Raw genomic sequence first — 14,364 nt, 5'->3', positions numbered from 1 at the left:
TGGACTGCTCAGTATAGCCAAGACTTCCAGAGCCCCACACAAGCACATTTTCTGTAAATAGGGTTAATTCTTCACTAAGCCTCCCAGAATGTAGGTCATTTTTTGCTGCCTTTGTCTTTCTCTGTGAATTAAATGCTGCACCCAAGAGGTTGAAGGTTTGTTTGTTTTTTAGCTAATGAAGGGGAGGAGGGATGCAATGAAATTTGTCTTCAGAGCCCTGTGGTTCTGTCTTTACAACTGTCTCCAGGAAGAAGTATTTGCACTCCTCAGAGGGCACCAAGACACTCGCTAGACCACCACCCTGCACAGCAACTTTTACCACAGGGCGTCTGTCCTAATGCCCTGGGGGAGGAGCGGGAGGAACTGTTATTAAACCAGAGATGTTGCTCTTTACAGGGACTCTGCCTTTCCACATTCACCCCAAAGACAGTCTCCAGTAAACAAGTATCACAGCCCACAGCAAGGGAGCAATCCCGTGAGGCAGCTGGAGAAGAGTAAAGCAATCCTCCTCCTCCGGGCCTCTCCGGGTCAGTTTTCCTTCATCAAGCCAGATACAGCAGAGATCATGAGACTTAAGAGCCTTCATTTTAAACCAAAGAATGGGCTTGTGGATGTGCGCACTGAAAGAGTAATCACGCGTAATGAGAAGTCTGTGCCTTTTGTTACAATGGTTTTCTGCTCCTCTTGCCTCTAGGAAGGGTTTCCTTTCTCATTTCTTATCACAAAGCCTCAGAATAAATTCTCATTGTTATTGGGAAAGAAAGTCCCCATTTTTCTAATGCTCTGCGAAAAGCTGCCTCTGTGGGATATTAGCATTATCTCTAGCTGGAGAAGGCTCGAGAATACCAGACTCAAGCAGCAGCTGTGAGACTGAAGACCCGGGGCTCCCAAAGCCAGGATTCCTTCTGCAATTCATTCTCATCCTCTCTCTCTCTCTCTCTCTCTCTCTCTCTCTCTCTCTCTCTCTCTCTCTCTCTCCTATGTCTGTAGTTCTGCCCTTCCCAGGAACTTTGTAAGCCCCCCAGAGGGATGGGCTCAAAGCTGTACTCTCGGGTAGGATAAGGGTAACTGATAGGTTCTGCCTGAAGGCCCTCCACCCACTTCCAGCCCCAGGCTTGAACACTGGGGTCTTGAGGTGTTAACCACCGAGCATCTGCGGCCAGCATATTCTGGGCCAGCTCAGCATCTTCAAGTGTGCTCCTCATGGGTGCCGTGCATGCACACAGGACTCTGAGGCTATGCCTTGCAAGTCCATGCAGAGTGCCTTCTCTTCCAAAAACAAGGTCAATGCCTAATGTCTGCAGAAGGCAAGGCAGCCGGGTAGATTCCTATAATGGTCAAAACACCAGCAGCAGATGGACTTTAATGTTTTGAGGTGCAAACAGAGCAGCCCAGAACGACAGTGATGTCTCTGAGAAGGCCAAGAAGGAAGAGCTTCCTCTGTGGTCTCAGCAGCCCTGGCCCTGTCCACAGCGCTGGTGGTTCCTTCCCAGTTGCTTTCTTTAGTTCCACAACCTCCCTTCTGCCAGTCACTCTGTCCCCAAGAGGGAGCCAGGGAGCTCTGCTCTTCTGAGACAGAGTGAGAGCTCAGTTTTAGACTCGCCTGTGCTCCTTTCTCAGGCCCTAACCACTGAAGAGAAGATAAGTATTCCAGACAGAGGCAATGCCAGAGGAGTTGTCCTAGTCTAAGGCCCAAACAACTCAAACTTTGAGAGTGAAGGACCGCCATCCCTTTGTGGGACACCCTTCTTCTCCTCAGTGTATAGACTCTATTGTCACCAGGAGGATACAGAAGGAACCTCCACACCCATCCACATAAACAGACAGGAAAGGGCTTAGACTCAGGGCTGCGGAATTTCAAAAGCTGCTCTGATGACACCCAGCCATTTATATGACAACAGCCACCCTTTCCTCAACTGTTGCCCACCACTGGCTTGCCCAACACCCTGTGCCCATCCCACATCTCACCCGCTTGCCTGCCCTGCCGGAGAGCAGTCTACCTCAGGTTTGAAGCAGGCCAGGAGTAGCTCTGATGGGTAGTGAGGAGGGCAGTGACCAGCCTCTGCCATCCAGGCTTACCATGGCAGTCACCTCCTTGGCCTGCTCCTCTGGCTTTCTCTGTAGAACATGCTAAGGACCTACCGCCCCGACCCCCTTTGGTGGTGATGGTTGGTATTTCTGCGTCATTGGAGGTAAATGGTAGAGCCCACCAGCTCTTCCGTAGGCCCGCCATCTCCTTCCCTCCACCACTCAGGTTTGAAGTCTCTTCGTCTGCCCACACTGAACAGTAACTGGTAATAGTAATGATGCCACATGCAAATAGTTGCAAATTATGCTCTGGAAATGAAAATAACCAACCACATTGACACAGCTTTCTTCCAAACTCCAGAGCAGCCCCTGTGAATGCTGGGAGCACTTGGGAGGAGCTAAGAAGTTTCCATTGACTGACTCATTAATTCCTACCATGGTCCTGTTAGCCCGGAGTAGAAAGGAGTCTTCCTGACAAGCCAAGTCAGAATTGTTCCTCTTCTAATTATTATTCAGTAAAACACCTAGGTCCAACTTGTAAGTGTTGTGTAATAAATTACAATTTCAGAAGAAATAGAAAGAAGCCTTGGTTTTATTCATCTGGAAGCTAGTAAGGTGAATGCAGGAGACCTTCTGGGGGAGGCTGTCTCTGCAGGGATTCTGACAGCCTTAACTTTACATCCAGAACACACATTACATTGAGGCTTTTGCAAACTTGGCGTCTGCAGGGAATTCAAGTCCATGAGGTAGTTTTTTTTTTTAATTTTAAAGTAATGATTTGTAAGAAATAAAGTATGACTGCTTTAACTGTCTGTTGTCAGGGTGTTTTGTGGGGGAGAAGTAACAGTTTTGCACACCACTCCTTGACCTAAGTCTGAGCACTTAGACTTGAACACTAACACACACCAGGGCCTTTGATTTCATGACATTGTCTCCCTGTTCTCCTCAAAGCTTTGCCTCAGCCATTTGACGCAGAAATTTTCTTTCATAACTCAAAGTAGATGATTGGATGTATTGTTTAAGGAAGCTGGGGTTGTAATAATATGCAAACCCTACAATCCTGATGGCTAGCATGATCAAGGTTCTTGTCCATGAATCAGTTGGTGGGGATGTGAAAGGGGCCGTGGCTGTGTCCCATACAGTCAATCCTGTCTAGACTGACGGGGACCCACTGCCATCCTCAGCACTTTCCTTCAGGGCTACTGTGGGTGCTGACAAGGGCCTGACAAACAAGGAGAGCGCATGTAGGATCAAGTGGGAATAGTGAGGGCCCTGGCCTGGACCGAGATAAACCGCCTTCCACACAGACCCATCTGGAACTAGGCTCTAGAAAATAAAGCCCTTGCCGGGGAAGCCACTTTCCAACATCTGCTTTGTGAAAATGAAGCACAAAATGCAGAAGGGTGCTGGGAGACTGGAGAAGCCAGGGATGGCACAAGACCCCACCACTGGTTTGCTATCGGATGGTGGTTCCCATTCCTATGGTGATACCAAAGTCTACAGAACCTGTTACACGGTGCCCTACATGAGCTGCTGCTTCCTGCCCACCCCTCAACTTCTGACCCCCTAGATCTTAGCTCATTTTTATCATAGAACAACCAGCCTTGGTCCGTGCCTACCCACCAGTGAACAGTATTAGTACTAGATGCTGTGCCCCTCACTGGACATGTCAAAAACATATTGAAAACCCAAATGGTGTGTGGCTTTTCCTGGAAAGATGTGAGCGAAGGCTATTCAGCCAAGACAGGGCACCAACTACAGACCGGAAAGACTCCCTCGAAGTCTAGCTTAACGACCGAACAGACTCACTGGGGTGACTTCCAGGAGCACTGGCTGCTCAAGAGCAGCTGTACCACAGGAAACCCACAGCATAGAGGACACACCATGAAGGCCGCCTCCCTGACCCCACCGAGTCTCCTCTCCCTAGCTTTCATAACCTTGGGGAGGGGCCATGGAAATCCTATAATCTGCTGAGTTTCCAAGGCTTTCACATTTTGTGAGCTTGCGCCTCTGAAGCTCTTCCTCCCAGGCAAAGAGAATGTTTCTATTGAGAGGAATGAGGTATAGGACAAACTGCAAGATTGGCAGTTGGGCCACTAGAGGTCCAGAAGCTAGTCCCATCCACAGACCACGGCAGCTCTACCAGACCGGTTCTGGTCACTTCAGAAGAGAAGTCGTCCAGACTCTCTGTCCCTCAGCATCCTCATCTATCTCATCTATATAATGAGGACTTTATTATACCTATTTATAGGTACTAGTGACTGGGCGGAGACAGGAGATGCTCTGGAGTTTGCTGGCAGCCAACCTGACCAAAAAGCAGCAAACCCCTCATATACTCATGGCAACGCTTACACAGAGAGAGAAGAGAGAGAGAGAGGGGGGGGAGAGAGAGAGAGAGAGAGAGAGAGAGAGAGAGAGAGAGCGCAAATACCAAATAATGGAATTTTTAAATATATATCTAATTTAAAACATCTAGAACATAAAGAATTCTTACATTCCAATAATAAAGGCAATTTAAATGGACAAAAATAGATAATAAAAGGGGTAAAAGATGTGAATAAATATTTCTTTGAAAGTAAAAAAAAATTTTAAAGCTACACAAATGAAGAGAAAACCCACATTGAAGAGATGATCAGCGCCATTCTTTAGTCGTTTGTAAAACGCAAGTCACTAGCATCAGGTAGCATGGACTAGAATGGTTATGAATTGTTAATAGGTAACAGTTATTCAAGCTTACAAACTGTTTGAAACGAGGGAAATGACCGAAGTCAGCAGGATAGCATTGTCAGATTCAGGACTCAAGGAGACTATGCTTGTGGCTGCACTGTGGAGTAGCTGAGCAGAGTGAGGGGAAGGCGCATGCGCATGCGCTGCTGTTTGATTGTACCTTAGGACGCTGGAGTGGCCGAGGCACTGGCTCTTGGCCTCTGCCTTGTGATCTCCTTCCCTGCTGGGTTGTACACAAGTTTCCCAATAGCACCAAGGTAACAATGAGGACATGGGGTAGGCATCCAGCCCCTTCTGCGGACGACATTGGCCCAGTTACTCTTTTTGCCTCTCCAAATACATATAAAATCCTCATAGTTTGCAGCCACTCACAGGCTCAAGACAAAAGCCCTAATGTGTATGCAGCCCTCGGTTCGATTGGGAACCCTTGTAAATCAAGGAGCTGCGGCACACCAAAGGTAGCTGGGCTCTTCTGCATGGGTTCAGTCCACTGGAGGTAAGTACGGGAAAGCACCCACAAAAGGGGAGCTTTCACCCACAACCAGATTCGGCAAGAAAACTAAAGGCTGGGAAGGGGCCAATGAAGGTGCCCAAAGAAGGTACAAGGAAGCCTGGGTTCTGTTTCTATTTGGTCCCTTTTCAGCCAGTTGGTTCCCTCAGGGGCTTCAGTTGCCCCTTCTGTAATCTGCGGGGAATTCCTCTAGCTAAGTCAAGCAAAGGGGCCTCTAGAAGAAATGTCACTGGCACTCAGCAGGTGTCTCTAAGTGGGATACCTACTTAGGCCAGGGGGGACATGGCACCGCTCCCTAGCACCCGAGGCTTACCAGGCGGGTGACCAGCAAGAGTAGGAGCCTGAAGGGCAAAAGCAATGCCAAGTGAGAGCAATGCCCAACGGGGCGGGGCTCGAACCCACAAAACAGGCCCGGGTCATGTGGCTGGGTCACGTGTCCCACCCGGAAGCGCGCCGCAGACTGGCTACAGGCTGGGCGGTGTGAGCGGCGGATCTGGTACGTGGGCATCCTGGGTGACCGAGCGCCGCCCTGGGTCGTCCCTCGGTGGGGACCTCCGCCCAGCCCTCTCAGCTTGGAGAGCCCCGGGCGCCCGCGGGGACCGACCTCAGTCTCGTGCCCTTTAGGAGCGGGCGTCTCGCGCCAGGCCTTCGAGCCCCCGGAGGAGAGGGGGAGGGTACGTCAGGATTTGAGGGTGTCATTGCTAGAGTGCTAAACAGCTGTAGGGCGGAGCCACGCAGTGACGCGGTGCTAAGTGGCGCGGGGAGCCTGCTGGAGCATCGCAGACTGTAGTCCCCACCCCTCTCACCCATCACCCACCCCGATCCTGAGCAGTGTTAGGCAGGACAGGCCACTGGGGCAGTTTGCTGGGGACAGTGGGTGCAGGATATTTTCACAGGATGACCCTTCTCCTCAGAGCTACCTCATTTAAGAGCAAGAAATAAGGAGAACAAAAATCAGAAACTGAGGTTAGCAGAAATTGAAGATAATCGGAAGATAATCCCGGAAGTTGTCATCAAGGCCAAGCCTGAGGGTGGTGCTGCCAGGCTCAGGGTTTCATTGCTTTCAAAGCCCCTAGGAGCGATCCTTCCTCCTCTGCTATAGAGTCTTCCTGCCTGATATCAAAATGGGAGGATTCCCGAGTCAGCTTATTTCTTTTGTTATTTGAAGCCGAAGCCGGTGAAAATAAGAACGACACTCAATTCTTGTCCTTAGTCGATGAGCCTTCTGGTGCTGAAGTTGCAACCTGGCGGGTGACTCCCTGTAGCCTGGTAGGAAGGTGCAACGGGGTTCTGCTCCCCGGTCTCCCATGAAGCTTCGAGTTGAATGTGACCTGGGAAGGCCCAAGTCAGAACCCAACCCAAATGCCATTTTTTCACTCCCTCCGGCCACCCTGGGATGGGTTGTGTGGTAACCCACCACTGTTCACAGCTCCCTGGGGCTGACCACACGTGTGATTGAGTGACCCGAATACTAACTGGGAACTGTCTAGATGCAGAGGGGGTAGGAACTAGTGTGTCATCCACGGTTGCTCCACATAAAGGACTCCCCGAGCTCTCGGTCCTTAAATAGGGGAACCCGTGACTTTTCAGCCCTTGTCCTGGTTGTCCACTCTTAGGAACAGGTGGCAGTGAGGACCTGACCCTCTGTGTGCCTTCATGCCTTCTCTGCCTTAAGCACTTGCAGGCCCAAGCATGCTGCGCTGTTGTTTGCTGAACTGGTTAGAGTCTAGCTCCTGGGAAGCCCCGCTGTGTGCTTTGCCAAGGTAAATAGTGCTCCTCTCTCGTGGGGGGGGGGGGTGTCGAGCAGCACCCATTTGTAAAGCAGAACGAAAAGAGTGAACTGAACTGTCATGGACACCTCTTCCCCATGCCCCCTTTCCAGCCCTGCCCCGCATGTCACTGCTTCATTAGGGGGCAGCAAGGTAACCCCAGAACGGCTGGGTGATGGCTGGCCTGAGCCAAGCTCAGTGAGTATCTAGTATCCGATGTGCTGAAGCCCTTCTCCTTACCCAGGCTGACCTCATAGATGTGACCTTTGCCCTCGCTTTTCCCTGAAAGATGAAGTGCGTGTTGGTGGCCACTGAGGGCGCAGAGGTCCTCTTCTACTGGACGGATGAGGAGTTTGAGGAGAACCTCCGGCAGAAGTTCAGGCAGTCAGAGAATGAGGAAGAGGAGGTAAGTGCAGAACGGGCTGTCTGGGGCATTGGTAGAGGAGCCCCAAAGCCACCCAAGGCCAGGAGGCCCAAGTACCTCTTCCTAGCCTCAGGAGGGCTCTGCAGGGTCTGTGCCTGGCCAGCCACGGCAGCCTTTTGATGTCTTGAGTACTGTGATTTCCTACCTCACCGGAGCTGTCTGGGCCCATGATGGGGAAGGAGGTAAATGTTAGTCTCACAACAGGGAAACTTGATGTCTGGTTCTCTACCCGAAAAGCTCGACATAACGCATTAATTCCTAACAGCTCTGTTAAGACATGCTAGACCAATCGTTGTCTGCTCACATTTAAATGATACCATTTGATATGCCCATATCTGCAACTCGGTCACAGTGAGCGAACTGTCTGCCACCCCAAAAGCTTTAAGCCCTCTTTTACTCCCTAAGAGTCAGAGAGCCGTTTGCCGTCCCATGAGTCTGTGTTGTATAGGCTCATCCAGAAGGACCACGCACAGCAGTGTGAGTACCACCTCCACCATATCTGTAGGCCATAATCCGTTTCTTCCTTTCCTTCTTCGTGGGCATTGGTTTGTTTTTAGGTTTTGGTAACCATAGACACGTCGGCTGTGAACATACATCTTTGTATGGGTTTGGACGCTGTGGGTGTTTGTTGTTTTGTTTTGTTTATGCATATGGTTGTTTTTCTTTCAGGGTTTGTAAATCCTGAGATTTGCAAGAGAAAAACCAATTCCACCATTTTGAGCCAAATTTGAAGCAAGCTTTAATTAAATACTGGCTGGGATGGGCTTTGGTCAGGACTCTTCCCTGGAGTTCCCAGCTGAGTGGCCCTGAGACACATGTTGCAGGGGCTTATGAGGAGAAACCCATGTGGCCACCATATTTTCCCTTACAACTTTGTTATTTTCCGGGAACTACAACTCCCAGGAAGTTACCTGGTCCTTGGGTGGGTGGATGTGCATGCAATGCCCACTGAGGCCAGAAGGGGGCACTGTATCACCTAGAATTGAAGTTACAGGTGCTTGTGAGTTGCCACTTGGTTACTGGAACTTGAACCCCGATCCTCTGCAAAAACAGCAAATAGTTTTAACCACAAAGCTATCTCTCCAGTCCCTGTACTTCTTGAGACGCCCCCAAGCTCACTCCACAGGAGAGGTATGCACCATTTCACACCCCACCAGCCGCTCTTTTGGTCCATTGATACCTAATATTCATTCTTTTTTATTTTAGGCAGTTTAATAGATGTCGGCCAGCATCTTGGGTTTTATTTTTCATCCTTTGGTGACTGAGGACCCTGGGCAGCTCCTCATGTCCTGCTTTGCCGTGTCTGTTTCCTGTATTAGATCAGCTTTCTCAAGTGACTCTTACTGAATTTCTTAGAGTTTCTTACGTAGCTCAGACATGTCTTTTATTAGATCTCTTTTGCAAATATTTCCTCCCAGATTGTGGCTTGTCTGAGCATGCTTTTAAGAATGCCTTCAAAGGGCCGGAGAGATGGCTCAGCGGTTAAGAGCACTGACTGCTCTTCCAGAGGTCCTGAGTTCAAATCCCAGCAACCACATGGGGGCTCACAACCATCTGTAATGGGATCCAATGTCCTCTTCCAGTGTGTCTGAAGATAGCTATATATAAAATAAATAAATCTTTAAAAAAGAAAAAGAATGCCTTCAAAGAGCACACATTTGCAGTTCCGATAGCGCGGATTTTCCATTTTTTCAATTACAGATCATGCTTTTGGTAACATAGCTAAGAAATCTTTTCTTAACCTAAAATTGCAAGGAATTTTCCGCATTTCTTTTCCTGGAATTTGTTTAGTTTGGGAACTTTGTTGTCTTCTATTATTGTTGAACTTTTATTTATTAGCATGCATGCATACACATGTGTGCACATGCCGCAGCCCATGTGTGCTGGTCAGAGGATGACTTGGGACAGTCAGTTTTTCCTTCTACTATCCTGGGGATCAAACTCAGATCCTCACGCTTGGCAGCAAGCATCTTTATTTACTGAGCCACTTCCGGCCCTTTTCCTATTCAAAGATTTTTTTTAAGATATATTTATTTATTATATATAAGTACACTGTAGCTGTCTTCAGACATGTGGTTGCTGGGATTTGAACTCAGGACCTCTGGAAGAGCAGTCGGTGCTCTTAACCACTGAGCCATCTCTCCAGCCCCGGGTTAAACTTTTTTTTATTAGAATTGCAGTGATCAAAACATTCTTGCATTTCCTGATATGCACAAATCTAGCTGCTTCCCAGGGGTAAGGCCGGTGCCTGGCTGAACTCACTCCCCTCCACCAGCCACATCAGCGTCAGCCTCAGCATGGTGATGCCCTTGTCCGTTGTCAAGGAAAACAACGGTGGTGGACATCCGGGTGATTTCCTAAACTAAAAACCAGGCCCGTCTCTTTAGCTCTTTTGTTTTTAAAAGTCGGCACATCTCATCTTTAAGAACTTAAAAGAAATATTCCACTTCTTTTGACTAATTAAAACCTGGTACAGGAACAACAGAATCCTGTGTTCTCAGTTCCTAAGTAGGTGACGTAAGGAACGGCCCCCGAGTCGTTTGTGTGCAAGCCACACTTAGATCCTCCTGAGCACAGGACTTCTCAGCAGTCTCTAAGAAATGCCACCACCCAGGCCATTAGCTCTTTAACAAACCTGCTTCACGGCTTTACCTTCCACATGGTGGGGTCACACCACATTTACATTTCATTTCTCATTTTCTTTTTCCATCTCATTATATCAAATCATTTTCGCATTTTGTTAAATGAATGCAAAAACATAATTCCTAATGGTGCCATTGTATCCAAACATATAAATAAATGCAGTTTCATTGAATGGTGTCTTTATGTATAGATAACTACATGTATGTATTTACATACATATATGTGCGCACGCACACGCAGACATATATCCTGGTTAACTATCACTGTGCGAACATTCACTTGTGCTTGAATTTTATCCCTTTGCCCAATTATTTGAAATGATTATTTCTAGAAATAAAAATGATTGAAAGCCATTCAGAAACATTTCAGCACTTTATAATTTTACCAACTGATATGTAAGAATATTCCTTTATACTCTATATGTATTGAAAAAAATTTAGTCCCAAAAGATTCTCAATTGAAAAGGTTACTGCTTTTATTTCACTGTGTGGTAAGTTACTGTACTCAATCTAGATTTTTAAAAATGACTTTCAATATAATATATGACAGTTAAAGAAAACAATAGAATATTGTAAGAAAATAGTAGAGTTTTAATAAATCACAAGCATTTGTTCCTGTTAGGGGATAGTTTTTCTGACTTCTTGGGGTACGACAGCAAGTATAGCAATGCGGTCCCTGCTCTCGGAGTGAAGGCCCAGGGAGCCACCGTGGACAGAGAACTGTATGTAGAGTGAACCCCATGATTAGGCTGATCTCTACCAGCAGACAGCACTCAGTGGGCTGTGGAGTGTGAGTGGGCAGCCCGCGGGTGCCAGCAAAGAGACCGTGTAGCAGACCTCGGGGTGGGACCTAGGCCTAGCTTCCTGAGCAGTGGGAAGGTTGGTGAGGAAGCTGCCCAGGCCTGCACTCTGTGCGCCGCCCACTCGTTACCACTGGGCAGCCTCTCTGTTCTGTGTTCGAGGTGAGGGATTCCTTAGTTCTTCATGCCTTCCAACACTCTTCCTGATGAGGAGCCGGCTTCCTCAGTCACATCTGAGTGTCTGCAATCAGCAGATCAGCAGTTTCTCCCTTCTCCTCACTCCAGCACTGAGGGCAGAATTAGAGTCTTTGCGCAGCTTCCTGCAACATTTCACAGGCTCTTGTATCTGCTGCTCCTTTCTGCTGTTGGGGAAGGGAGGAGGAGCAGTGGGGATGACGGAGAAGAGTATTGGGGAAGGGAGGAGGAGCAGTGGGGATGATGGAGAAGAGTGTCGGAGAAGGGAGGAGGAACAGTGGGGATGATGGGGAAGAGTATTGGGAAAGGGAGGAGGAGCAGTGGGGATGATGGGGAAGAGTATTGGGAAGGGAGGAGGAACAATGAGGATGATGGAGAAGAGTATTGGGGAAGGGAGGAGGAGCAGTGGGGATGATGGGGAAGAGTATGTGTAAATAAACACATGCTTGTTAGGGAGCAGAGAAAGTATAGAAATGGGAGAGAGAGGCGGGGTTGGAGAAAATCACTCATAAGTCATTGAAACGGTAACCCTTTAAGTAGCTGTATGGATTCTCCATCTCTTAGCTGAGGACTTCATAAGCTTCCACTGCAACCTCTTTAGTCACAGATAATTTCACATGGCCCTAGACGTACAGGTGTAAAAATGAATGTGGAATGGGACACTTGCTGATAATAAATAACTGAAAGGATTTTTAACAATTCAATTGCATTCATTAATGAAAGAGAAAAGCAATATTAAACACTAAAGGCACGGGTGTACTTGTTTATTTTTACTAAAGAATGAAACCTGGGGCTAGAGAGAGAACTCAGTGTTCCCAGCATGTACTGCTGTCTTAGAGATCTGAGTTCAGTTCCCAGTGCCCACAGCAGGCAGCTCGAGTCCACTTGTAATTCCAGCGCCAGTCACAGCACACACATGCACACACACATGCATGCACACACCCATGCGCACATATATGCATGCACACATGCAGAGTTTTTTTTATGAAACCAAGTAAACTTTGGTATTGCAGGACATAGAGCACTTTCACATTCTGGGCTGGTTGATATTTTGATTTTATAACTGTTGATCCTCAGAAGACCACGTCACCTAAACATTAGCACAAAATAGTGGAAGTATGCAATTCCTGCCACTTGTTAAATTTTTGATAATTCTGCCTTAAATCCAAATCAAGATTCAGTTCATTACTTTTATGAAATTAAAGTCAATTCCTCAAATATCTATTTTTAAAATCAAATACTCTAATGCAGTAAGGTATGAGGCACACTAATTTATTACTGACATGCAGAGGAGGGACAGTAAGAAATACTAAGTCTTTGGTTATGTTTCTATAAACACAGAAAACTATGGGTAGTGGTGCCCACCTTTAATCCCAGCACTCGGGAGGCAGAGGCAGGCAGATCTGTGAGTGCAAAGCCAGCCTGGTCTACAGAGTGAGTTCCAGGACAGCCAGAGCTAGACAGAGAAACCCTGTCTCACAGTAAACAAGCAAGCAGAATCAGACAGAAGGTGTGGACAGTAAGAAGCCTGAATCCATAACATTCTGTAAGGCTCCGATCTGAGCCGGGGTGTTAAAGGCTGTGTTTATTGGCGTCATGTGGCTGGATGCTCAACAAGGCAGAGAGCAGGTCGTGTCCAGTCCAGGCTTCCTCTGGGCCTCTTTGCTTTTTGAGTTAGGTTTTGGGGGCTGGCTACTCTTGACCCTTGCGACTGTTGCCAGGTAATTTGCAACTCCAGTTTAAGAAACTATGGTTTGGGTGTATTACTTTCTTAGATGGGACGTTACTGTTTTTTCCAGCGGTTTGATATTACACATTGCTTGGCGTGCGTATGGCCTGTTATGAGGGTGCCTGTGCACACACGCCTGTTTTCTTGGGATAGGTTCCCTGAAGTAGCCCGTGTCTGCAGATGGCATGGACTTTGTATGTGTGAGAGACTTCCTTGGAGTCCTAGAGGTCTCAACTAAATGCTGTAAGCATCCTTTGGGGGAGGAGGGGGGGCTCAATTCCTTGCAGGTCTGTCCAAACCTCTGTCATCGTGACAAGATGGCATTTGAAGAGTTCATGCTTGAAAACCATTCAATTGAGTTACAAAAGGAAAAGGGGGAAACAATTCATCAAAACTACGCAAGTTTGTGGCTTTGTGTCCGGCTGCTGTCGTAGCTTCTCTTGGCGTGCGTATGGCCTGTGGGCTGCGCTCAGACATACCCAGCTGAATGTTTCCTTCTGGATCTGGACCGTGAGCTGCGCAGTCCCTGAGCTGAGCCCACCCTCCTAGGCACCACACAAGGTCTGGAGTGGTAACTCTCCTCCCACCTTCAGCAGTGGCCCCTCGGGCAGGCCTGACACTGCTGGTTCTCTTGCCGTAAGGCCTGGGTCTTGTTTGTTCCTTTGTCCCCAGTATCTGACACACTTTCCAACAAGCCCAAGCTATGGCTGTACCCCACCTTGCTGGTAGACTTTATCTCAGTGTCAACACGCCGGACATCTCTGCGGGGTAGGCCATGCTCTCTCTCTCTCCCCCCGCAGCTCCCTGTGCTGGAGGACCAACTCAACACCCTCCTGGCTCCGGTCATCATCTCTTACATGACGATGCTGGAGAAGCTCTCGGACACGTACACCTGCTTCTCAACAGAAAACGGCGACCACCTGTATGTCCTGCATCTGGTAAGTATAAGGCCCCGCAGCCCTCAGTGTACCCACAAGTCCTCTTCTGATCAGTCCTTGGGAGCCAGATGCCTCTTTCTTACCCTGGACTATAGAGCTCTTTGGAAGGCAGAAACTGCAGCTCATCAGAGTCCCCTAGGCCCTGTACTCCCCTTACCACCCGAGACCTGGAAGGCATAGGGGAATCGCCAGGGGACCAACTGACACTGTGACCACCTACAGTTTGGAGAGTGCCTGTTCATCGCCATCAATGGAGACCACAGTGAGAACGAGGGGGACCTGCGGAGGAAGCTGTGCGTGCTCAAGTACCTGTTTGAGGTGCACTTCGGGCTGGTGACTGTGGACAGCCAGCTCATCCGGAAGGAGTGAGTCAATGGCCCCTTCACGCCTTCCATGAGTCAAGTCGTAAAAGCAGAGCTCGGAAGAGCCATCTGCAATGGTTTCTTTTTGCTGATGGGGAAACTTCTGCAGAGAACTTAGACAACCCCCTGTCCCACCCAGCTGGCCAGCAGCCGCTTCCAGCCCTCCCTGCCCTGGGCTTCCCGGCTTTGGCGTTCCAACATGACACAGGGATTTTGCTGATCCCTCCTGACTTCTCAAA

General features: G+C 48.5%; 1 protein-coding gene across 1 annotated transcript in view; it reads left to right on the top strand.

The window, feature by feature from the left end:
- The first annotated feature begins 7,285 nt into the window (after positions 1–7,285).
- The window catches only part of Hps1 (HPS1 biogenesis of lysosomal organelles complex 3 subunit 1), a 23,076-nt gene continuing 15,997 nt past the window's right edge, over positions 7,286–14,364 (top strand). Inside the window, exons 1-3 of the mRNA XM_032892011.1 lie at positions 7,286–7,441; positions 13,626–13,763; positions 13,986–14,128. Of these exons, the coding sequence (XP_032747902.1) occupies positions 7,325–7,441; positions 13,626–13,763; positions 13,986–14,128 (398 nt within the window). The 5' untranslated portion in view covers positions 7,286–7,324. The remainder of the gene's footprint in view (positions 7,442–13,625; positions 13,764–13,985; positions 14,129–14,364) is intronic.

This window comes from Rattus rattus, chromosome 2 (genome assembly GCF_011064425.1).
Source record: "Rattus rattus isolate New Zealand chromosome 2, Rrattus_CSIRO_v1, whole genome shotgun sequence".
NCBI classification, from domain to species: domain Eukaryota; kingdom Metazoa; phylum Chordata; class Mammalia; order Rodentia; family Muridae; genus Rattus; species Rattus rattus.
Note: the sequence above shows the minus strand (reverse complement) of the source record. Positions and strands in the feature narration are given on the sequence as shown.